This window comes from Amblyraja radiata, chromosome 4, assembly GCF_010909765.2.
Source record: "Amblyraja radiata isolate CabotCenter1 chromosome 4, sAmbRad1.1.pri, whole genome shotgun sequence".
NCBI classification, from domain to species: domain Eukaryota; kingdom Metazoa; phylum Chordata; class Chondrichthyes; order Rajiformes; family Rajidae; genus Amblyraja; species Amblyraja radiata.
The window spans coordinates 91,239,132-91,265,619 of NC_045959.1; the positions used below are offsets into that span (position 1 = coordinate 91,239,132).

Below are 26,488 nucleotides of genomic sequence, written 5' to 3' on the forward strand. Positions count from 1 at the left end.
GTTCAACAGATCTAATGGTTTTAACTGCATTTACAAAATTCACCCTCCCACTAACACACACACTCAGACACACACTCAGACACACACTCACTCACCCACACATATACCCACCCACAACCACCTACCCACCCACACCCACTCACACACACACACACACACACTCACCCACACACACTCACCCACACCCACTCACACACACCCACTCACTCACACACACACACCCACGCACGCACACACCCGCCCACCCACACACACGCACACACACACTCACACACACTCACACCACCCTCACTCACACCCTCCCACACACACCTACACACACACACCTACTCACACTCACACACCCACACACACACCCACTCACACACACACACACACACCACACACACACACACCACACCACACACACACACACACACACACACCCACACACACAAACACACACACAAACACACACCACACACACCCACAACACAAAACCACCACACACACCCACCAACACACACACCACACCACACACAAACACCCACCCACACACACACCCACTCACACACACACACTCACACACACCCACACACACTCACACACACCCTCCTACACACACCCACTCACACACACCCACTCACACACACCCACACACACTCACACACACCCTCCCACACACACCCACTCACACTCACACACACACACCACACACACACACACGCACTCACACACACACACCCACACCACACACACACACTCATACACACACACCCATACACACACACAAACACTCACTCACTCACACACACACACACACCACACACCACACACAACGCACTCACACACACACACCACACACACACACACACACACACACACACACACACACACACTCACACTCACACTCACACTCACACACACACACACACACACACACACACACACACACACACACACACACACACACACACACACACACACACACACACACACACACACACACACACACACACACACACACACTGTCACACCCAAACCCAGGCCCGGACCACTGAAACAGCCGCAGCTGCCGACTCTCACCATCTCCCTGGGTGGGGCCACCACAGTCACTGTCGCCGACTTTCACTGTCTCTCCGGGGTCACGATGTTGCTGCCCGTATCTCTACTCCAGCCCCCCACGGGCCTCCACCAGCGACTCTGCCGACCCTTGCCTCTCCACCGGCCACCAGTGGTCCAGAGTCATCAGCTCACCAGAGATCCCGGCTCAGTACCAGGCCCACAACCTCCACCATGCAGACAGCACGTGGTCTGACTCTGCTGGGTCCTAGTGTCCTCGTCCTATAGGGGAAGACCCATCAGTAGTGATCAAATATGGTAGAGTAGTGATGACTCTGCTGGGTCCTAGTGCCCCCCTCCACCTACAGGGAAGACCCATACAGGAAATTCCCGCGACCCTCCTTCCGCTCCCGGGCCCCCTTTTGAACTCCGGGCCTTGGTAGGATGTACCCCCTGCACCCCCCCCCCCACCCCCCCCTCACATAGACACTGTGTATACGTACGTGAATAGGCGAACAAAATACTGTGTGTGATATGTACCTTTGTTAGGTTCCTTAAAATGGGCTCAACAAATTGATGTTATTTACAACCCCTTCATGACCCCCGGAAAATCCCCAAACGACCCCCATGGGGGTCACGAACCCCAGGTTAAGAACCAGGGGTCTAGACTCTCCCACTAGTAGAACCATCCTCTTCCAAATCCACTCTATCCAAGCCTTTCACTATTCGGTACGTTTCAATGATGTCTCTCCCCTCATCCTTCAAAACTCCGGCGAGTACAGGCCCAGTGCTGTCAATGCACATCATATGTAAACCACTCATTCCCGGAATCAGGAGATTAAGCCCTATATCATTCAGATCTACGTTAAGCCCATTGAGCAAGTCAAAATAACATCGATAGGTAATAAAAATATGTCTTGAAAAAAATGAATGAGAGTTAATGGAAGCAGAGTTTCAATCCCACATTAAAACCATTGTCCAACTAACATTCTGCTTGCAAAATGGGCTTTTTTTTCCGATTGACCTCCACTACCCCATCCCTTTAATGACTTTTCCCCCTTAATTATCTCCCCTCTTTAAAAAAATGTAGGACCAATCTGAGATTCATTGCTCTTTTTTCACATTTAAATGACATCTCAAGATACTTTGAAGAACAACTTGCCTGATATAGGTGTGCTTTAGATGGATCAGCACTGCCTCTTAGATGAGGGCTTTGTAAGATGTCTCAGACTACATTTTATCTTTGTACCGCCCTCTCCCCTGACATCAGTCTAAGAAGGGTCTCAACCCGAAATGTCACCCATTCCTACTCTCCAGAGATGCTGCCTGTCCTGCTGAGTTACTCCAGCATTTTGTGTTTATCAGCTCTTAGAACGTTGGCTCCTTTTGCATGCCACAATGCAAAATGTTTTAGAAATGATTTTTAGTATTTTCTTTGCCTGAATAGTGAATACAATGATCTATGGCCCTTGTACTACTTCCCAATTATAACAGGAGATATATTTTTACAGGAAGATAAATTTAAAATTAAATTAGCAATTTTTTTCTGCAGGAAGTGAACAATACTCATGGACCTTTTGGTTAGAATATAAAGGCAAAATAGCATTTTTTGTCCATTGCTTGTGACCTCTGTAACCAAATCACTACAGAGAGAAATAGAAGAATATTCAAGCAAAGAAAATCATAAAAATGATAACTTATTCTGTATTTTGCAATGTGGCTTGCAGAGGAGGTCAGATAATCTTCAGTTATCATTACTTGGTAAGCAATTTAAGTTTTTATTAAATTCATGATGGAAACCAAGGTTGACTGCAGGAGTCATAGCAGTGCCTGAGATAATTTCATTACCTTGTAGAAACTTATAAATCCACCAATAAAAGCCAATGAATAATCTATTTGACTGTGAGATTTGCAAACATCTTTAACTCATTTAAAGTTTCTTTAGAGTCTTCAGAAAAAAAATAAAAATAAAGCTGCAAGTTCTTAAGAGAGATTTCGACTGAAGCTACTAAAGAAATTTTTTCCCAGAGATCAGTCTTGACAATATAATAGAGTAGGAATGTACAGGTCAGTCAGCGTCTGAAAGAGAAACAAAGGTGATGAACCATGATGGCTGAGATTATCAGAAACATTAAACTCTAGGGCTGATGGACGTTTCATTTCCACACTTGATGGTCTGAGCATGCATTTCCACTGTATATATTTATGAAAAGGATTAGACTGTAGAAGGGTCTTGACCCGAAAAGTCGCTATTCCTTTTCTCCAGAGATGCTGTCTCACCTGCTGAGTTATTCCAGTTGTTTGTCTATCTTCGATTAGAATAGACTATCGGGGGCAGTTCATACTCACTTTATTCAACGTCAATTGCTTGTTCAATCACCATCCATTGTTTGGGGAATAGGGGGACAAAATATTGAATTTCAGAAAAGGTGATTTGGAAAATTGCTGTTGGGTTGCATTAAACGACGAGGCAACCAACATGAACTACAGATATTCTTGTGACTTCATGTTGAATTTAATTATCAGCCATATTCATCTTCAATAGATACAGAATAGATTATAGCAAGGAAGTAGACCATTGCATGTTTACCTTTAGTCACTGCAAGTGCCAACCACACTGAAGCACTGCTCACATATCTCTAATTACTTTTATTTTCCCCATCTATTCAGTATTATTGTGAATGATAATTTAGTTTGCCAACATGGAACTAATCCTGTAACTACATTTCTGAAGAAGGGTCTCATTCCTTCTCTCCAGAGATGCTGCCTGTCCCGCTGAGTTACTCCAGCAATTTGTAGCTGTCTTCCGTTTAAACCAGCATCTGCAGTTGTTTCCTACACACCAAATATCCATTATTATCTCTAAGTTTGTCCTCCCGTGTCATACAACTCTTCTTTAGCCTTGCTGACAGTGAGGGTTGTCATCAACCCTGTATCATACAAGACTTCTCACATCTGAAGGAAAGTCTCACCACCAATTCTATCATGTGACCTTGCACAGTTTGGTAAACAGAAGCACTGTGATGGTTGTAGGCAAAGATAAGGTTAGAGTCTCACTGTCTGGTCCCTGGCGAACATCCTCAGGCATCTCCCATGTTCCCCAGCATCTATCCAAAGCTGGTCCAGATCTTTGGGATTTTCCCCATATTTCTTTATGATAGATGAAACCATTTGCTTATCAGGTCTCCATCAATTCCCTTATAATCTATTTTTTTTCTCACACTTACATAACTCATCCTAATTTTCCTGCCACTCATGACTCATCAGTCGTAATTAATAATAAACAATTCTGAAACTATTCAGTTTTTGGGATATGGGAGGTGCGCAAATTTGCAAACTCCCCACAGACAGCACCAGTGATTAAGATTTCTGGGTTACTGGAGCAGTGAGCCATCAGGACTAACTGCTACACCACTGTGCCAATTAGATTCATGTGGCCAGGACCCACCCAATGTTAGGCTTGTCTCTTGATGGACCAATTGTGATTGCAAAGACCTCTCATGAAATAAGTTTGACTGTGAAATCCTATTAATTACAAGCCCTGCCCTGATCACGAGGGACGAGGGATTCCCAGGTAAAACAAGGAGACAAAAATCCTAGTGTAACTGAGCAGGCCAGGTGGCATTCCTGGAGAATGTTGTCTGCTTTTCCAGCTTCTTTCTGCCCCACCACCTACATTGTCTGAAGAAGGGTCTGCCCTGAAACATCACCTATCCATGTTCTCCAGAGATGGTGCCCGACCAGCTGAGTACTCAAGCACCTTGTGTCCATTTGTGTATTAACCATCATCTGCAGTTCTTTGTTTCCACTCTCTGATCCTGGAGAACATGGATAGGTGTCATTTCAGTTTGGGACCTAGCTTCAGATTGAAGACCCTCCTTAAGTCTGATGACGGATCCCAACCTCAAATGCCACCTCTCCATGTTCTCGAGTGATGCTGCCTGACCCTCTGAGTTATTCCAACACCTTGGGCCTTTTTTTTGTAAATCGGCATCTGCAGTTCCTCTATGAGAAGAATTATACGCAGCCTTCTGGTTTAAGAGGGGTGGGAAATATGTTCCCTAAGAGACTGAGGTGGGAACAGCGGCCTTTCAAATCAAAATACTTAGCCTTGATGTATATTTTCTCAGTGGCCTGTACATGAAAGATTGAATACTGATCCTGCTTTCTGTGCTGCAACAAGATCTGGAGGCTAAAATCCTCTTATTCCAGCAGGCAGAATGCCAACTCTTCTGCACATCTGCTCATTTGTGTGCATCTTTTGCCAATGAGGGAGAAAATACAATGAAAATAATATTTAATGTTGCTTATGATTTGACAATTTCTATTTTATGTTTCGCATGACTTAGTTAATAAAACAGGTTTATAGTAAATTGGAGAATATAAACAAATGAATGAGGAGAGCTGCCTAGATATTTCACTGGAAAATAGATGTATAAAGCACAGCATTTCACTCCTGCCATCAGGAAGAAGGAATAGGAGCTTGGAAACTATTGTCCAGGTTCAGGAGCAGCTTCTTCCCAACAACCATCAGGCTATTGAACACTACACTCTCCAAATAGGCTCTGAACTACATAGTATAGCTTTTGTCTTTGCAATATTGTTGTTATATACTGAACCTTTTTGTTGTTTATTACGGTGTTTACAGAGTGCCACATTTACCTATCTGTTGTGCTGCTGCGAGTATGAATTTGATTGTTCCGTTTCAGGATATATGACAATAAAATGCTCTTGATTCTCTTGAGAAATAGTCCCTTCAGCCCTTAAGGTTTGTGCCGTCAACCAGTCACTCAAACTAATCCTGTTTAAGAAGGAACTGCAGATGCTGGAAAATCGAAGGTAGACAAAAATGCTGGAGAAACTCAGCGGGTCAGGCAGCATCTAGGGCGCGAAGGAAATGGGCAACGTTTCGGGTCAAAACCCTTCTTCAGACTAATCCTGTTGTTTGTTGGAAGGAACTTTAGAAGCTGGTTTAAACCTAAGAGAGACACAAAATGCTGGAGTAACTCAGCGGGGCAGGCAGCATCTCTGGAGAGAAGGAATGGGTAATGTTTCTGGTCGAGACCCTTCTTCAGACCTGTTTTATTCCTATCACCTCCTAATGGATTCTACCGCTCACCTACACACTAGATCACATGTAGCTGGCAATTAATGTACCATACTTTTGAGAAACCAGTGCACCTGGAGCAAACCCACATGATCACAGGAAGAACATACAAACTCCACACAGGCAACATAGGAGGCTGGATTTTAATTCTGGTTACTGGAGGTGTGAGGTAGCATCTCTCAAGGCTGTGCCACAGTACTGCCCTGATTTGATGCAATCAATCTTTTTCCAGTTTAAGATTGATCTGGCAAGGTTCATGCACACAAATTGCTGAAGAAGGGACCAGGCTATATGGGAAAAAAATTTAAAAAATAGAGTCAAGAGTGGTTTATTCTCAAATGTCTCAGAATAAGGAAATTCCTACTTGCGGCAGCACAACAGAATATGTAATCATAGTACACTGTAAACAATATAATAAACTAGAACAAAACAGTTTAGTGTACGTGTGTGTGAGTATATATATATATGTTTATGCATAATAGTGCAAAAAGACAAAACCAGCACCCCCAAATCTATGTAGTTCAGAGCTTATCTGAAAGTTGTAGTGTTTAAAGGATGTAGTGCTTAAGAAAGAGCAATCTGTGAATATTTTAAACAAACCATAATTGAGCTCTGAAATAAGTGATCAAGAAACACAATTGTAACTGACAATATGATTTCTAAAAGCAATTCACTGAGCATTCAAACAAGAATGGAAGAGGGCTTGAATATGAAGGTGCTTGGTTGGGGTTGGCTTATCAAAATGATCCTGACTTCTTGATCTGAATGCATTAATTCTTTCTGATAACTACCACATTTTCATGCTCAATCGAGCTTTCTTTCTTTATAGATTTTTTTATTTTAAGTGAGAAAGGAGAGAAGAAAAGAGGTTGTGAAAAGTGAAGAATAGATTAGTGAGCGTGGGTGAAAAACCAATAAAGAAAAAGTGAAAGAGAAGGAATAATTGAAGAAGGAAAGCAGGAGGGAGATTATTCCATTGCCACAGTGAGATGTTTTTTTTTAAATATTCTAAATCATCTTTCACCCATACCTGAAACTGTTGGTTTTCATGATACTATGTCACCACATAACCATATAACCATATAACAATTACAGCACGGAAACAGGCCATCTCGACCCTTCTAGTCCGTGCCAAACACGTATTCTCCCCTAGTCCCATATACCTGCACTCAGACCATAACCCTCCATTCCTTTCCCGTCCATATAACTATCCAATTTATTTTTAAATGATAAAAACGAACCTGCCTCCACCACCTTCACTGGAAGCTCATTCCACACAGCCACCACTCTCTGAGTAAAGAAGTTCCCCCTCATGTTACCCCTAAACTTCTGTCCCTTAATTCTCAAGTCATGTCCCCTTGTTTGAATCTTCCCTACTCTCAGTGGGAAAAGCTTATCCACGTCAACTCTGTCTATCCCTCTCATCATTTTAAAGACCTCTATCAAGTCCCCCCTTAACCTTCTGCGCTCCAAAGAATAAAGCCCTAACTTGTTCAACCTTTCTCTGTAACTTAGTTGCTGAAACCCAGGCAACATTCTAGTAAATCTCCTCTGTACTCTCTCTATTTTGTTGACATCCTTCCTATAATTAGGCGACCAAAATTGTACACCATACTCCAGAATTGGCCTCACCAATGCCTTGTACAATTTTAACATTACATCCCAACTTCTATACTCAATGCTCTGATTTATAAAGGCCAGCACACCAAAAGCTTTCTTTACCACCCTATCTACATGAGATTCCACTTTCAGGGAACTGTGCACAGTTATTCCCAGATCCCTCTGTTCACCTGCATTCTTCAATTCCCTACCATTTACCATGTACGTCCTATTTTGATTTGTCCTGCCAAGATGTAGCACCTCACACTTATCAGCATTAAACTCCATCTGCCATCTTTCAGCCCACTCTTCCAACTGGCATAAATCTCTCTGTAGACTTTGAAAATCTACCTCATTATCCACAACCCCACCTATCTTAGTATCATCTGCATACTTACTAATCCAATTTACCACACCATCATCCAGATCATTGATGTACATGACAAACAACAGTCGACCCAACACAGATCCCTGTGGCACCCCACTAGTCACTGGCCTCCAACCTGACAAACATGAATCCAAGAAATCAATAAATGGGGACCAACTCCTTAAGAATAAGTCTTGTTTGTCTATTAGGAGGAGTCTCATTTCTTCCAAATGTGCTGTGTCCAGCATTTTACTGATCCACATATTAAATGTTGGTATATTAGTATTTTTCCAAAATTTAAGTATAAGTTTTTTTGCTGTTATTAACCCATAATTGAAAAATGAGTTTTGATGTGTATTTAATTTGTTCCCATCTCCACTTACTCCAAATATAATCATTTCAGTGTTAGGTTCCATTTTTGTCTTAAATAGCTTTGAGAATATATCAAATATATCAAATATATCACACCAAAATTTATAAAGTTTTGAACAAGAGACAAATGTAATATTGGCATTTTGAGAAAGACATTTATCACAAATGGGAGAAATATTTGGATAAAATTTATTCAACCTAGTTTTGGAATAATATAATCTATGTAATATTTTAAATTAGATTGTTATGTCTAGCATTGATCGAACATTTATGTATATGTATCAAATATTTTTCCCATGTTTCTTTTGAGATTTTTATCATTAATTCTTTTTCCCAGTCTTCTCTAATTGCCTCTGTTGATGGTAATTCTATATTTAAAATACTGTTATACAAGTATGATATTAATTTTGTTGACTCCGCATTGATATTCATTACTTCTTCCACTGAGTCTAAAATTATACTTTGGAATATATTTCTTCATAAAGTCACATACCTGTAGGTATTTAAAATATTGATTGTTATTCAATTTAAATTTTGATTTTAGTTGTTGAAATGATAATAAATTTCCCAATTCATACAAATCACCTACCTTTTTAATTCCCACTTTTTCCCATTGTTTATATGTTTTATCCATACCAGATGATTTAAATACTGGGTTATTCACTATTGGTGTTAACACTGATAAATTTCTTAATTTTAAAGTTAATTTTATTTGTTTCCAGATTCGTATTGTATTTTGTATAATTGGATTCTTCTTATATAACATGTTATTCAGCTTTATTGGGGAAAAAATGTTCGCTCCTAGATCGTAGGGGGCGCAATCCTCTTTCTCCATTCTTATCCATTCCAACTGTTGAGCAGAACTGTCCATCCAATTAATTATATTTTTAACATGTACTGCCCAATAATAGTATAGAAAATTAGGTAATGCAAACCTCCCCACCTCTTTGGGTTTGCACAAGTGATTTCTTTTAATTCTATGTGCTTTATAATCCCAAATAAAATTAAAAATATTCGAGTCTAATTTAAAAAAAAAAGTGTTTTGGTATATATATCGGTATAGATTGGAATAAATATATTATTTGTGGTAGCGCTATCATTTTTATAGCGTTTATTCTGCCAATTAGTGACAGTGGGAGCATTCTCCAAAATTTGATCAGTGAATCAAATGTATTTAATAATGGTATAAAATTAGCATTAAATAATGATTTATATCTTCTAGTAACTTGAATACCCAAATACTTAAATTTTTCCGTTGCGATTTTAAATGGAAATTTTAATAGGTGATTTGCTTTCTGGGGTTTTAATGACATAATTTCACTTTTATTCCAATTTATTCTATAACCGGAGAAAGAGCCAAATTCCTCTATTAGATTTAATAGATTCGGAATGCTCGTTTGGGAGTTTGTAATATATAAAAGTATATCATCTGCATATAGTGATATTTTATTAATAGTATCCTTAGTATTATATCCCTGAATATCCGGATGCCTTCTTATCCTTTCAGCAAGCGGCTCTATCATAAGTGCAAATAGCAGGGGTGATAAAACACAGCCCTGCCTATTGCCCCTCGATAATTGAAATTTTGAAGATAATATATTATTAGTTAGTATTCTTGCCATTGGTTTATCATATAGTAATTTATCCCATCTGATAAAATTCTCTCCCATATTAAATTTATGGAGTACTTTGTATAAATACTGCCATTCTACCTGATCAAATGCTTTCTCTGACGAATGATAAGTTTGGCCTATCCAATTTGCTTTTAGTCTCATCTGTGTTTGTAATTTCTTGTTAAAACGCAATATCCACCTTTAAAGATTTTAATTGAGCCATAATCTTACCCCTTTTAATTGGATCATTCGCACCCCTAATGTTCCAACTACAAAATGTGATTCCTCCATTCCTTTTTCCCCTAATGTCTTGCATTCTTAATTAGTTTTGCTAGTTTTAATTCATGTGGTGTGGTTAAATACCTTGAGGTTTTGGGTGTGGGGTAACCGTCCCCTATTAACGTTATTTTACATCTCCTCCGTCTATTGAACCTCCATAGGAAGAAAAAAGAAGTGCGTTGAAAAATACATAGAAAAAACAGAATACTATTATTAAGTAAACCATATAACAGTGAATTATAATTTTTTAAAAAGAGTGATTTTAAGGTATCAAAAATGGGATACCTTAAATTCTCGTAGCCACCTAAGGTGGTCCGAATATTATTGACTTCCGCCGTTGGAATTGTACATTGAGCTCAGCCCCCAAATTAAGCTGTCCTAGACAATATCATGCCATTTCCCCTTAATATAGCCAAAAATCTTAACCTACATAGAGAAAAAAAAAATGTAACCAGTCAAGCCAAAAAAAACAAAAAAAAAAACAACAACCAAAATTTAATCATAAAAAATTATCATCATCATTACTTTTCCACGTAGTCTCTTAAATACCCAAACTTTACACCTTCTATAATTCTTATTCCTTACTTACAATCATGAAATCATAAGACATAAGGACAGGCCTTGTCCTTATACTCAGAGATGCACGTAATTACCAGCCTGTTCCAAGGGTTAATTTTCCTTATCTTAATAGTAACCATCTTCCTGTCGGAACCTTTGGAATTATTCCAAATCCTTAACACCCCCCCCCCCCCCCCCCTTTACTACAGGTTTATAGTATTATAGTCTTCTTATACCTATTTTCATTAGTTATTGAGTATTAGAATACATCCAGGATATATTTCCTTACATTTCATCTATTGGAATTATTTAACTGTTAGTAATTTAATAAGCTTCATATAATTAGTTGGTTCTTTACTATTTAATCTTCATTATAATAGTTAAAGCTTTAAATTCAGTCCATAATATCAGTTCTGCTGTTTTTCTTCAGCCTGTCATTTTTTCTTCAGTTGTTTATCTTCTAACTTTTCGTTCAAGGTGAAATCTGAACTCTGTCGTTGAAAACACATTCCATTGAGATAAGGCTGTCTGGTTAGTGTCTGAAGCAGGTCCGCCATCTTAATTGTAGTACAGACTTTTATTGAAAGTTTTAATCATCATCCTTCTCAATTTTCTGTACAATCTCTTGTGCGTACTTAAGTGCCTTCTCCGGATCCCTGAATGAACGTTGAGTTGTTTTGTAAGAAATAAACATCTTGGCCGGATAGACCACGCCGTATCTTATCCCTCGTTGTCCTTGCAAAGTGTTGCTTGCTTTTTTGAATTGATTCCTTTTCTCCATTACTTCGCGAGGGTAGTCCCTATAGAATCTCACGGACTCTCCCTCGAATATAAGCCTCTCACCGTGTGGTATCATCTTCAGGAGTTTTTCCGGGGTTGAAATATCTAAGAACTTCGCAATAATTTGTCTTGGGGGAGCATTTGTTTCTCTTCGGGGAGGACCGACTCTGTGAGCCACATCAATCCTCACATTTTCCTTCAGCTTTAAAGACCTCTTTGATTATTTTGGAGACAAACTCCGGCATATCAATTCCTTGCTCTCGTCCCTCCTTTACTCCTACAATCCTTAAGTTCAGTCTTCTTGACCTCGCCTCCAAATCTTGACATTTGTCCGTCAATTTAATTAATTGCTCCCGATTATCACTTTGTTCCTCTTTCAGAATCGATATTTCACGAGCCATCTCCTTCATTTCAGTTGTAATCTCTTCTGTCACGATCTCAGACTGTTTCATCTCTTCAATCAACATATCAAATTTATTTTTATGATCACTTTCTAGTCTTTCAAATTCCAGTGCTGTTCTCTGATCACAGTCACTGAGTTTCTGCTTCAGAGAAGTATACATTTCCCTTGATTCTTCTCGAGCAGCATCAATTTTCTTGGATAAATTAACTTCCAGTTTACAGAGATTGTTCTCCAGTGTACTATTAATACTGGCAAACATTTCGGAGAAGTCTTTAGTAAGATCTTTAGTATGATTAGCTCTTACCGTTTGTTCCAGCTGTTTCAGCTCCTTCTCCTTTTCTTTGGCCTCTCCTCTTGTAGCCATTTCAAATACTGCTTGTTGAGGAATGGACTCTTCTTCTGAGCTTTCCGTTGTTTGATATGAAACAGACTTTGTTGATTGAAGAGCTTCCAAATCTTCTTGAACCTGAAGCCTGATAGTAGCTTTCCTGGGTCCTCGTGTGAGTTTTCCTTTTCTCATCTAAAGGTCCCGTTAAACTCCGATTTTTTTTGTTGATTTATGATGACGTCACTCCCACGACGCCAAGCAACCTTCGGTGAGTATTTTTTTTAATCGTTCCCTACTTTAAAAAGGCTTTTTATACGATTCACGGGGAGCTGAGCTCAATGCTGTGCCCTCACCACAACATGGCCACACCGGAAGTCATCCTTTCTTTATAGATTAAATAAAAAATTATCATTCTGTTTGCACTACCCATTTAAACTCCTGGGGGAAGTGCTACAGAATTATATGCTAATCCTCCAACGATTAAGAGAGTTAAACTCAAGAATTATCTATGCCGCAGGAGAACTATCATACAGAAGTTGAGACTAAGCCACATAATCAATATTAGGGAAGGAATTCTGAAGGCTGCTTAGAGGCATATGGTGTTCCAGCCAAATACATGACCATTTTCAAAAGGTATAAAGAGTGGGGTTTTTTCATCCATGAATAGAAATGAGTTAAAAGGGGAAGAAAAGATCTAAAGGTGGAACCTGAGGCCAAGCTAATTCTACTGTGTGAGAAGGAACTGCAGATGTTGATTTAAACTGAAGATAGACACAAAATGCTGGAGTAACTCAGCGGGGCAGGCAGCATCTCTTGAGAGAAGGAATGGGTAATAATTTGGGTTGAGACCCATCTTCAGACTGCTGCCTGTGGATGAGCTTGATCTTCCACTCAAGCATATACAAGCAATGAATGCAGTTATTCAGTGAGAACACTGTATAAAGTTGTCCCAGGGAACTACTATCTGCCCTTTCAGTTTGAAAACATTGCAAGACGTCCTCTCACCAAATAGAGAGCGGTCCTGACCTCTCATCTACCTGATTGGACATCTTCAAACTATCTTTAATGGAAAATTACTGGGCCTTCATGTTCATAAACCAAAGTCTTCTTTTCGTGCCCATCTTGTTACAAATGCTGGCATCGCTGTCATCGTCCGTCCTGAAAAGGACACAAGCATCCGGCGACAATCAGTGGAAACATAGAAACATAGAAATTAGGTGCAGGAGTAGGCCATTCGGCCCTTCGAGCCTGCACCGCCATTCAATATGATCATGGCAGATCATCCAACTCAGTATCCTGTACCTGCCTTCTCTCCATACCCCCTGAACCCTTTTAGCCACAAGGGCCACATCTAACTCCCTCTTAAATATAGCCAATGAACTGGCCTCAACTACATTCTGTGGCAGAGAATTCCAGACATTCACCACTCTCTCATCTCGGTCTTAAAAGATTTTCCCCTTATCCTTAAACTGTGACCCCTTGTTCTGGACCTCCCCAACATCGGGAACAATCTTCCTGCATCTAGCCCAGCCAACCCCTTAAGAACTTTGTAAGTTTCTATAAGATCCCCCCTCAATCTTCTAAATTCTAGTGAGTACAAGCCGAGTCTATCCAGTCTTTCTTCATATGAAAGTCTTGCCATCCCATGAATCAGTCTGGTGAACCTTCTCTGTACTCCCTCTATGGCAAGAATGTCCTTCCTCAGATTAGGAGACCAAAACTGTACGCAATACTCCAGGTGTGGTCTCACCAAGACCTTGTACAACTGCAGTAGAACCTCCCTGCTCCTATACTCAAATCATTTTGCTATGAATGCTAACATACCATTCGCTTTCTTCACTGCCTGCTGCACCTGCATGCCTACTTTCAATGGCTGGTGTACCATGACACTCAGGTCTCGTTGCATCTCCCCTTTTCCTAATTGGCCACCATTCAGATAATAGTCTACTTTCCTGTTTTTGCCACCAAAGTGGATAACCTCACATGTATCCACATTATACTGCATCTGCCATGCATTTTCCCACTCACCCAGCCTATCCAAGTCACCTTGCAGCCTCCTAGCATCTTCCTCACAGCTAACACTGCCCCCCAGCTTCGTGTCATCTGCAAACTTGGAGATGTTGCATTCAATTCCGTCATCCAAGATATTAATATATATTGTAAATAACTGGGTTCCCCGCACTGAGCCTTGCGGTACCCCATTAGTCACTGCCTGCCATTCTGCAAAGGACCCGTTTACTCCTACTCTTTGCTTTCTGTCTGCCAGCCCGTTCTCTATCTACATCAATACTGAACCCCCAATACCGTGTGCTTTAAGTTTGTATACTAATCTCTTATGTGGGACCTTGTCGAAAGCCTTCTGAAAGTCCAGATATAACACATCCACTGGTTCTCCCTTATCCACTCTACTAGCTACATCCTCGAAAAATTCTATAAGATTCGTCAGACATAATTTACTTTTCATAAATCCATGCTGACTTTGTCCAATGATTTCACCACTTTCCAAATGTGCTGCTATCCCATCTTTAATAACTGACTCTAGCAGTTTCCCCACTACCGATGTTGGACTAACTGGTCTGTAATTCCCTGTTTTCTGTCTCCCTCCCTTTTTAAAAAGTGGAAGCCATCACTTGTGGCAATAGATGATGGTGGTAGTAGAATTAGCTCAGGATACTTCCAGTTTCCAGCACCACGACATGGACGCTCCTGCTATTGGGCCAGAAACCAAAGTAGCAGAAGTAGGCCATTTGGCCTATCCAGTCGACTCTGCCATTCAACCATGGCTGATCTATCTTTCCCTCTAAATCACATTTTCCTGCCTTCTTCTCATAATCCTTGGCATCCTTACCAATCAAGTATCTGTCAGTCTCCTCCTTAAAAATACCTAATGATGGCCTCCACAATCGTTTGTGGCAATGAATTCCACAGATTCGCCACACTTTGACTAAAGACTTCATCTTGCACTATACATCATACCCTTTATTCCATATCTGTGCACTGTGGACGACCTGTTTATAATCATGTATAGCCTTTTCTCTGACTGGACAGCGTGTATCAAAAATACTTTTCACTGTACCTCAGTACACGTGACAATAACAAACTAAACTAAGTAACTATATGCATCAGGAAGGTTGTTGGTGATCAACATATATTTTCTTGTTGGCAAATAAAGAGCAGGACCTAGCTTGGTAGATCATTGCATGTATATCAGTGAAGCAATGCATTAATATTGGCCAGCAAGGCATACTATTTTCCTTCTTCATCATTAGAAGGAAATACAAAGTGCCATGATATTTGCCACTGTTTCGCTCACTTTTTGGGTACATGGATTGTCAGCTCATTAACTGACAGTAAATTGAACTGGAGCCGAAGATATTGAGCCCTGCAGTACCATTGACAGGACCACCGGGTCGACCGCAGATGGCACAGCATATGGCGATGTTCTGAAATAGTCCCTCTACAGCCATGGAGCCTGTGGAGACAATCACCTCCCAGCATTGCATATTAGGTGCTTCAAGACTTGCATAATGGGAAATATAACCAATGCTGTTCAGATGCCTGTAGATGTGCCTTGGAACCCATCAATTTAACGACATGGGAGGTCATTTGTATCACATGCTGCTTTTTTGGATGGAACAATCCAAAACTCATTCTATAGCTGTGATTTGTCCCCACAGTCCTGTGACTGTGACTGATATCTATCCAGTTTTCCCCTATGAGAAGTGCAACGATTTCTGCTGTAACTGTTATCCGAGATAGCTTTAATAATATATTTTATTGTCATTGCACATAAGTGCAACGAGATAAGAAAACTTCTATTAATTCATCATCCAATTTCGCAGCAGCAAAACGATACTTCATTTGCGAGAACAAAAAACCCCTCAAGACCTATTTTACAGTCACTCACAGCTTCCATGAGACCCTGCAGTTTAATTGGTTGGTGGCTCACTCCTGGGAAAGAGCTACTCAGAAAAGCACATTCTCACCAATCTTCCTTATGAAACATTAAGAATAAATTAACACTTTGAGCTTATTCTACTGCTCAGTGAGACCATGCCTAGTATGTAACTAAACTCCAGCGATTCACTTCCGCCCCACATGTTTAAATGCATTTGGTAAAAAAGAATATTGTTGCAAGCCATTTTGGATGACATCCTGTCTTTATGCCGCATATCCTCCCCTTTTGTGTAACAAGGAAAGGCTCGAGGAGGGTAGGAGTAACCATAGAAACAATGGCACTAAATAGTATATAGACTTTTTACTATTTAAGCCCTACAGTATGCACAGGACAGTATGTATTTGGAGTGATAAATATTCACTGGAAAGATTTTGCTGTTAAATTATTTTAAGTTTCATATGATAGTTGTTCTATTCTTCAGTGAGACCATGACTGGATGCAACTAAACTCCAGTTTTTCACCCGCCCTACTTTTTAATGTATTTGGTAAAAATAATATTGTTGCAAGCCACTTTCGGTGTGAAGAAGGGTTTTGACACGATTCATCACCTGTTTTCTCCAGAGATGCTGCCTGACCCGCTGAGTTACTCCAGCATTTTGTGTCTATCTTGGATGACATCCTGACTTTATTCTGCATATGCTTCCCTTTTGCGTATCAAGGGAATAACCGTAGAAACAATGGCACTGAATGGTAGAGATATGTTACTATTATTTAAGTCCCACAGTATGCATGGGACAGTATGTATTTGGAGAGATAAATATTCACTGGTAAGGGTTTGCAGAAAAACCCTTAAGTTACATATAATATTATTGTGATGCAATCTATCTGCTCTCTGCACTATTGACCTCAACCACCAATCCACGTGATGTGTTTGTGTATGAAAGAACTACAGATGCTGGGTTAAAACAAAGGTAGACACCAAATGCTGGAGAAACAGCGGGACAGGCAGCATCTCTGGAGAAAACAGGGTGACGTTTCGGAATGTGTTTTGTGATTGGGCCTTGATATTTGTCTCCTTTCCGAGAAAAACGTATTCACCTTGTTAAATGTTAAGAAATACATATTTATCTTCCAGTGCAACAAATAGAGTTATCAGGTATTTGGGGTGGGAGATTGCAATCTTCACGTGGTCCGCCCTGTTTCGACGAATGCAATCAACCTGGTGTGCACAATCAAATAAGATCAAATAGAACAAGTTGTCCTACAACTTTAGGATGTGCACACCATAAGCAAGAAGAAGAAGAAGAAGCAGAAGAAGAAGAATCTGAGGAAAGACATTCTGAGGAAAGACATTCTGATCTGAGGAAAGACATTCCTCAGGGAATCTGAGGAAAGACATTCTAATCTGAGAAAAGACATTCTTGCCATAGAGGGAGTACAGAGAAGGTTCACCAGACTGATTCCTGGGATGGCAGGACTTTCATATGAAGAAAGATTGGATAGACTCGGCTTGTACACGCTGGAATTCAGAAGATTGAGGGGGGATCTTATAGAAACTTACAAAATTCTTAAGGGGTTGGACAGGCTTGATGCAGGAAGATTATTCCCGATGTTGGGGAAGTCCAGAACTAGGGGTCACAGTTTAAGGATAAGAGGGAAGTCTTTTAGGACCGAGATGAGAAAATCATTTTTTACACAGAGTGTGGTGAATCTGTGGAATTCTCTGCCACAGAAGGTAGTTGAGGCCAGTTCATTGGCTATATTTAAGAGGGAGTTAGATGTGGCCGTTGTGGCTAAAGGGATCAGGGGGTATGGAGAGAAGGCAGGGATGGGATACTGAGTTGGATGATCAGCCATGATCATATCGAATGGCGGTGCATGCTCGAAGGGACGAATGGCCTACTCCTGCACCTATTTTCTATGTTTCTATGTAAGAAGAAGTCCCAATGTATTAATTATTTGGCCTTCTGTGTTTCCACTCAGTTTCATTGGCCACTCATTGGGCAACATCATCATTCGCTCGGTGCTGACACGACCAAGATTCCGGTGTTACCTCAGCAAGCTGCACACTTTCCTGTCACTCTCTGGGCCACATCTGGGAACATTATATAATAACAGCACACTGGTTAGCACAGGTATGTTGATGGTCTTGTAAAACTACATGGAAGATACAATGGGTAGATTTTGGACTTTGTACTGATTATGAAAGAGATTCTTGTGGTGTTTTAAAAATATCTTTCTTGACAGATAAAAAAGCACCAGAGTAATAATTCTGAGGCAGCTCATAAGGCACGGTGTTGCAGCTGAGGGGAAGCCGACAGCGAGGCATACAAACAGTAAATTTAATCAGGAGGACAGTGAAACAATCAGGGAACTAGGGTGGGAGCGTGATGCAGAGAGAAGGAAAATCAAGGGTTACAAAGTTATACAAATCAATACCTGACATCGGTGGTGGGGAAGATGCTGGAGTCAATTATTAAAGAAGTAAGAACAGCACATTCGGAAAGCAATAAAAGGATTGGTCCTGGTCAGCATGGATTTATGAAGGGGAAATCCTGCTTGACTAATCTTCTGGAATTTCTTGAGGATGCGACAAGTAAAATGGATGAAGTAGAGCCAGTGGATGTAGTGTATCTGGACTTTCGGAAAGCCTTTGATAAGGTCCCACACAGGAGATTAGTTGGCAAAATTAGAGCACATGGTATTGGGGGTAGGGTATTGACATTGATAGAGAATTGGTTGGCAGACGGGAAACAAAGAATAGGAAGAAACGGGTCCCTGTCAGAATGCCAGGTAGTGGCGAGTGGAGTGCGGAAAGACTCGGTGCTGGAGCCGCAACTACTTACAATACATATTTATGATTTAGATGATGGGATTAAAAATAATACAACCATATTTGCAGATATCACAAAGCTGGGAGGCAGTGTGAACTGCGAAGATGATGCTAGGAGGTTGCAAGGTGACTTGGACAGGTTGGGTAACCTTCTGAATTATTTCCAGAAATACCTGCCATTGTTGTTCCATTGTCATCCCTGCTAGGGTATCTTTCCAGTCAACTTTGGCCAGCTCCTCCCTCATGATCATTTACTTGATCATCGTTTGCTCTGATCTGTCGTTTTCACACCTTAGACAATAGACAATAGGTGCAGGAGTAGGCCATTCGTCCCTTCGAGCCAGCACCACCATTCAATGTGATCATGGCTGATCATCCCCAATCAGTACCCCATACCTGCTTTCTCCTCATATCCCCTGACTGCTATTTTTAAGAGCCCTATCTAGCTCTCTCTTGAAAGCATCCAGAGAACCCGCCTCCACCACCGTCTGAGGCAGAGAATTCCACAGACTCACCACTCTCTGTGAGAAAAAGTGTTTCCTTGTCTCCGTTCTAAATAGCTTCCACCTTATTCTTAAACTGTGGCCCCTGATTCTGGACTCCCCCAACATCGGGAACATGTTTCCTGCCTCTAGCGTGTCCAAGCCCTTAACAATCTTATATGTTTCAATGAATACCCTCTCATCCTTCTAAACTCCAGAGTGTACAAGCCCAGCTGCTCCATTCTCTCAGCATATGACAGTCCCGCCATCCTGGGAATTAACCTTGTAAACCTACGCTGCACTCCCCCAATAGCAAGAATGTTCTTTCTAAAATTAGGGGACCAAAACAGCACACAATACTCCAGGTGTGGTCACACTAGGGCACTGTACAACAGCAAAAGGACCTCTTTGCTCCTATATTCGATTCCTCTTGTTATAAAGGCCAACATGCCATTCGCTTTCTTCACTGCCTGCTGTACCCGCATGCTTGCTTTCATAGACTGATGTACAAGGACCCCCAGATCCCGTTGTACTTCCCCTTTTCCCAACTTGACGCCATTTAGATAGTAACCTGCCTTCCTGTTTTTGCTACCAAAGTGGATAACCTCACATTTATCCGCATTAAACTTCATCTGCCATGCATCTGCCCACTCCCCCAGCCTGTCCAAATCACCCTGCATTCTCATAGCATCCTCCTCACAGTTCACACTGCCACCCAGCTTTCTGTCATCTGCAAATTTGCTAATGTTACTTTGAATCCCTCAATCCAAATCATTGATGTATATTGTAAATAGCTGCGGTCCCAGCACCGAGCCTTGCGGCACCCCACTAGTCACTGCCTGCCATTCTAAAAGGGACCCGTTAATCCCTACTCTTTGTTTCCTGTCTGCCAACCACTTCTCTATCCATGTCAGCACTATACCCCCAATACCATGGGCCCTAATTTTGCCCACTAATCTCCTATGTGGGACCTTATCAAATGCTTTCTGAAAGTCCAGGTACATTACATCCACTGGCTCTCCTTTGTCCATTTTCCTAGTTACATCTTCAAAAAATTCCAGAAGATTAGTCAAGCATGCTTTCCCCTTCATAAATGCATGCTGACTCGGATCTATCCTGTTACTGCTTTCCAAATGTTCGGCTATCTCATCTTTTTAAATTGACTCCAGCATCTTCCCCACCACCGATGTCACACTAACTGGTCTATAATTCCCTGTTTTCTCTCTCCCGTCTTTGTTAAAAAGTGGGATAACATTAGCTACCCTCCAATCCACAGGAACTGATCCTGAGTCTATAGAACATTGGAAAATTATCACCAATGCATCCACGATTTCCAGAGCCACTTCCTTAAGTGGCTCTGGAATGCAGTCCATCAGGCCCTGGGGATTTATCAGCCTTCAGTCCCATCAGTCTATCCAACACCATTTCCTGCCTAATGTGGATTTCCTTCAGTTCCTCTGTCACCCCAGATCCTCTGGCCACTAGTATATCAGGAAGATTGTTTGTGTCCTCCTTAGTGAAGACAGATCCAAAGTACCTGTTCAACTCATCTGCCATTTCCTAGTTCCTCATAATAAATTCACCTTTTTCGGTCTTCAGTGTCCAACTTTGGTCTTAACTAATTTTTTCCACTTCACATACCTAAAGAAGCTTTTACTATCCTGCTTTATATTCTTGGCTAGCTTACCTTCGTACCTCATATTTTTTCCCCGTATTGTCTTTTCGGTTATCTTCTGTTGTTCTTTAAACATTACCCAATCCTTTTGCTTCCCACTCATCTTTGCTATGTACTTGTTTGCTTAATTTTTATACTGTCCCTGACGTCCCTTGTCAGCCATGGTCGCTTCTTACTCCCCTTGGAATCTTTCTTCCTCTTTGGAATGAACTGATCCTGCACCTTCTGTATTATTCTCAGAAACACCTGCCATTGTTGTTCCATTGTCATCCATGCTAGTGTATCTTTCCAGTCAACTTTGGCCAGCTCCTCCCTCATGGCCCCACAGTCCCCTTTATTCAACTGTAACACTGACACCTCTGATCTACCCTTCTCCTTCTCCAATTGTAGATTAAACCTGACCATGTTATGGTCACTGCCTCCTAATGGCTCATTAACCTCGAGGTCCTTTATCAAATCCGGTTCATTACACAACACTAAATCCAGAATTGCCAATGCAAGCTGTTCAAGGAATCATCACGAAGGCTCTCTACAAAGTCCCTTTCTTGGGGTCCAGTACCAACCTGATTTTCCCAGTCTACCTGCATGTTGAAACCTCCCATAACAACCACAGCATTACTTTTACTACATGCCAATTTTTACTCCTGATTCAACTTGCACCCTATGTCCAGGCTACTGTTTGGGGGCCTGTAGATTAGTCCCATTAGGGTCTTTTTTCCCTTACAATTCCTTGGTTCTATCCATACTGACTCCACATCTCCTGTTTCAATGTCACCCCTTGCAAGGGACTGAATTTCATTCCTCACCAACAGGGCAACCCCACCCCCTCTGCCCACCTGTCTGTCTTTTCGATAGGAGGTATACCCTTGAATATTCAGTTCTCAGCCCTGGCCCTCCACCGCTCTCAATTGGCCCTGACCTTACTCTGTTGTCCATTCTCAAGCTTACACTTCCATATCTCTAGATTCCCCCTCCCCTGACTCTCAGTTTTAAGAAGGGTCACGACCCAAAATGTCACCCATTCCTTTTCTCCAGAGATGCTGCCTGTCCCGCTGAGTTACTCCAGCATTTTCTGTCTATCTTTGCTCTGACTTAAGTCTGAAGAAGGATCCCACACCAAAACATCACCTATCCATGTTCTCCAGAGAAGCTGCCTGACCCACTTAGTTGCTCTAGCATTTTGCATCTATCTAACCTCAATATTTTTGTTTAGGACTTTGAGACATCATTAGATTACAGGTATACGATATGAATTTAGTTTCAATGTCATTACTCTTATTGTCTATGGTCTCTTCTTAAATTTTAAGTCACAATCTACGTTAGTTGAGATATAGGGACTGGATTCGCTTTAGCAAAGGAAATTATTGAACCATCAATTTTTTAATCATCTGATAGCTTCGACATTATCTTTTTGATGCATTATTACATAAATTACTCAAGTAGAGTGGAGCCTTTCATTTCTATGATGTTAGGTTATCTTGTATCAGTCCAGGGCAACCGTCATTGAACATTTCTAATTTACCAAGATACTGGAGGTGAATTAATGATAGCCCAGCAAGGGGACATCATCGTCAGGGTGGGAAGAAGTCATATACTTAAGAACAGTCCCAACATGAAACATCACCCATGGTTTTTCTCCAGAGATGCAGCCTGACCCACCGAGTTACTCCAGCACTGTACATCATCTTTGGTATAAGCCAGCCTTGCAGTTCCTTGTTTTTTATAGACAGTGAGCTTTGTATTACATAGGTGTAACTAGTCAATTATTCTTGGCCAAAAGCAATTCAAATAAGAGTCACAACAGTTTGCTCTCTAAAATGTCAAGTGTACGTTTAGTAAATTCATATCTCTTTGAGGTAATTTGTTTTGACAATTGTCTTACTTTCTTCTGCCTAAAAACAGGGACAAAGCTTCACAAAATACTTCTTAATAATATAAAAACACTGGATGCAATGATAGAGAGCATTGAGCATGTGCCAGTCAGTGAGTTGTAATCTGGGACAACATCTGTTTCAATAGTTCAGTGATAAAATGCTATCATCTTTAAAATCCATTTGGATGCTAATCAGATCTAAACAATAGACAATAGACAATAGGTGCTGGAGTAGGCCATTCGATGTGATCATGGCTGATCATCCCCAATCAGTACCCCCTTCCTCCCTTCTCCCCATATCCCCTGACTCCACTATTTTTAAGAGCCCTATCTAGCTCTCTCTTGAAAGCATCCAGAGAACCTGCCTCCACCGCCCTCTGAGGATTCCACAGACTCACCACTCTCTGTGAGAAAAAGTGTTTCCTCGTCTCCGTTCTAAATGGTTTATTCCTTATTCTTAAACTGTGGCCCCTGGTTCTGGACTCCCCCAACAACGGGAACATGTTTCCTGCCTCTAGCGTGTCCAAGCCCTTAACAATCTTATATGTTTCAATGAGAACCCCTCTCATCCTTCTAAACTCCAGAGTGTACAAGCCCAGCTGCTCCATTCTCTCAGCATATGACAGTCCCGCCATCCCGGGAATTAACCTTGTAAACTTTCATATGAAGAAAGACTGGATAGACTCGGATTGTACATGTTAGAATTTAGACGATTGAGGGGGGATCTTATAGAAACTTACAAAATTCTTAAGGGGTTGGACAGGCTAGATGCAGGAAGATTATTCCCGATGTTGGGGAAGTCCAGAACTAGGGGTCACAGTTTAAGGATAAGAGGGAAGTCTTTTAGGACCGAGATGAGAAAATCATTTTTTACACAGAGAGTGGTAATTCTCTGCCACAGAAGGTAGTTGAGGCCAGTTCATTGGCTATATTTAAGAGGGAGTTAGATGTGGCCCTTGTGGCTAAAGGGATCAGGGGGTATGGAGAGAAGGCAGGAATGGGATACTGAGTTTGATGATCAGCCATGATCATATTGAATGGCGGTGCAGGCTCGAAGGGCTGAATGGCCTACTCCTGCACCTATTTTCTATGTTTCTATGTTTCTAAACCTACGCTGCAGTCCCTCAATAGCAAGAATGTTCTTCCTCAAATTAGGGGACCAAAACTGCACACAATACTCCAGGTGTGGTCTCACTAGGGCTCTGAACAATTGCAGAAGGACCTCTTTGCTCCTATATTCAATTCCTCTTGTTATAAAGGCCAACATGCCATTCGCTTTCTTCACTGCCTGCTGTACCTGCATGCTTACTTTCATAGACTGATGTACAAGGACCCCCAGATCCCGTTGTACTTCCCCTTTTCCCAACTTGACGCCATTTAGATAGTATTAGATAGATAAACTTTTTTTTTTCCAACTCTCAATTTATTCACAGAGAAATCTTAGTGTCATTTTTGTGCAAGTACACTGTCCTATCTTCTCCAGAATATACAGGTTAATCCTGTTTAGATTGCTGAGAGTCAGCAGTCTTGTCTCTGCATAGATGTAATTATCTATGCTTTTTCTCTCCCTAATTTGAGGAGTGCTGAGGGATCTGCTTTTCATGCTTGCACGCAATCAGGTGACCTGAATAAGATAGTGAAAGTGTCCCCCAAAAAAGAGGAATTTGGGGGAGTAGATTTTTCCTCTGATTTATATGTTCAAACATTAGATAGTTCCTTAGATGTGCAACTGACTGGATGAATGTCAGATGCATAAAGGGGAGCTCTGTTTGAAAGTAAGCAGGCCAATGTGACCTGGAAGTGATTATTAGCATGATCTAATATGCTCAGAATAGCTTTTACATGCAATTTGTGCATAGAAACTGATGCAAAGCAGGCCAATATCTTGGCAAGGATCTTTCGCCCTCACTCTTAATTTTACTCACTGTCTGTTTTCTTCACGCACAGTGTATGTTTCCTCTCGCTCACTTTTTTTTCCACTGCTTCTCCTGAAATGAATTTGGATGCTTCATTCAATGGCTGATGTTGTGCTTCGCAGCAAACACCTGCCGACAATTCTGCACTAATTGGCAGTCTCAATCAGAGCATCTGGTGTGGGGAAATAGGAATGTCACACTGATGTGGCGAGAGTCAAAATCACTTTTTCATGAGCCTGAGCCGAGGCAGGCAAAGGAGGATCTGTTGAAATAAATTTCTAATCCTGGCGGTGAGGAACGGATTCTAATTATAATGGAAGCCTCATTACCTGCCATAATAGTAGGATGCTCGGCACATTGTCAAAACCGCATTGCTGATCACAAAACAAGGCAAGTCAATCCTGAGCACCAATGCCTTTGAGTGGGAGAGAGTGTGCATTAGAAATCAAGCTGGATTTGATATTAATAGCATCTCTCGTTTCTGCGAATATGGATGTGATCCACTCCAGGGTCACACTGGCCTCAATGACGTGTAGCAAATATCTCACGCAGAGAAATGAGAGTTTAATTAAATATTTCCTTTTACTCATTGCCCTTCTAATTTAGGAAGAAACTGCAGATGTTGGTTTAAACCGAAGACACAAAATACTGGAGTAATTCAGCGGGACAGGCAGCATCTCTAGAGAGAAGGAATGGGTGACATTTCGTGTCGAGACCCTTCTTCAGATTAAAGAAGGGTCTCGACCTGAAACGTCACCAATTCCTTCTCACCAGAGATGCTGCTTGCTAGCTTAGTTTAGTTTAGAGATATAGTGCAGAAACAGGCCCTTCGGCCCACAGAGTCCGCACCGACCAGCGATCCCCGCACATTAACACAATCCTGCACACACTAGGGACAATTTACATTTATACCAAGCCAATTAACCTACAAACCTGTACGTCTTTTGAGTGTGCGAGGAAACCGAAGATCTCTGAGAAAAGCCACATGGTCACGAGGAGAACATACAAACTCTGTACAGACAGCAACCATAGTCAGGATCGAACCCAAATCTCTGGCGCCGCAAGCGCAGTAAGGTAGCTATGCTATTGCTGAGCCACCATGTCGCCCTACTCCTCTATTTTTGCTGTGCAATGAGATCCCAATTGCCTGTGATTTTCAATTGGCTCTTGGTTAACATCATAAGACATAGGAGCACAATTAGGCCAATCAGCCCATGGAGTCTACTCCGCCATTCAATCACAGCTGATCTATTTTTCCCTCTCAACCCCTTTCTCCTGCCTTCTCCCTGTAACATTTGATGCCCTGCCCAATCAAGAACCTATCAATCTCTGTCTTAAAAATACTCAATGTCTTGGCTTCCACA

General features: G+C 41.3%; 1 protein-coding gene across 1 annotated transcript in view; it reads left to right on the forward strand.

The window, feature by feature from the left end:
• The window catches only part of fam135b (family with sequence similarity 135 member B), a 423,599-nt gene that overhangs the window by 378,994 nt on the left and 18,117 nt on the right, over positions 1-26,488 (forward strand). Inside the window, exon 17 of the mRNA XM_033019952.1 lies at positions 18,329-18,480. Within this exon, the coding sequence (XP_032875843.1) occupies positions 18,329-18,480 (152 nt within the window). The remainder of the gene's footprint in view (positions 1-18,328; positions 18,481-26,488) is intronic.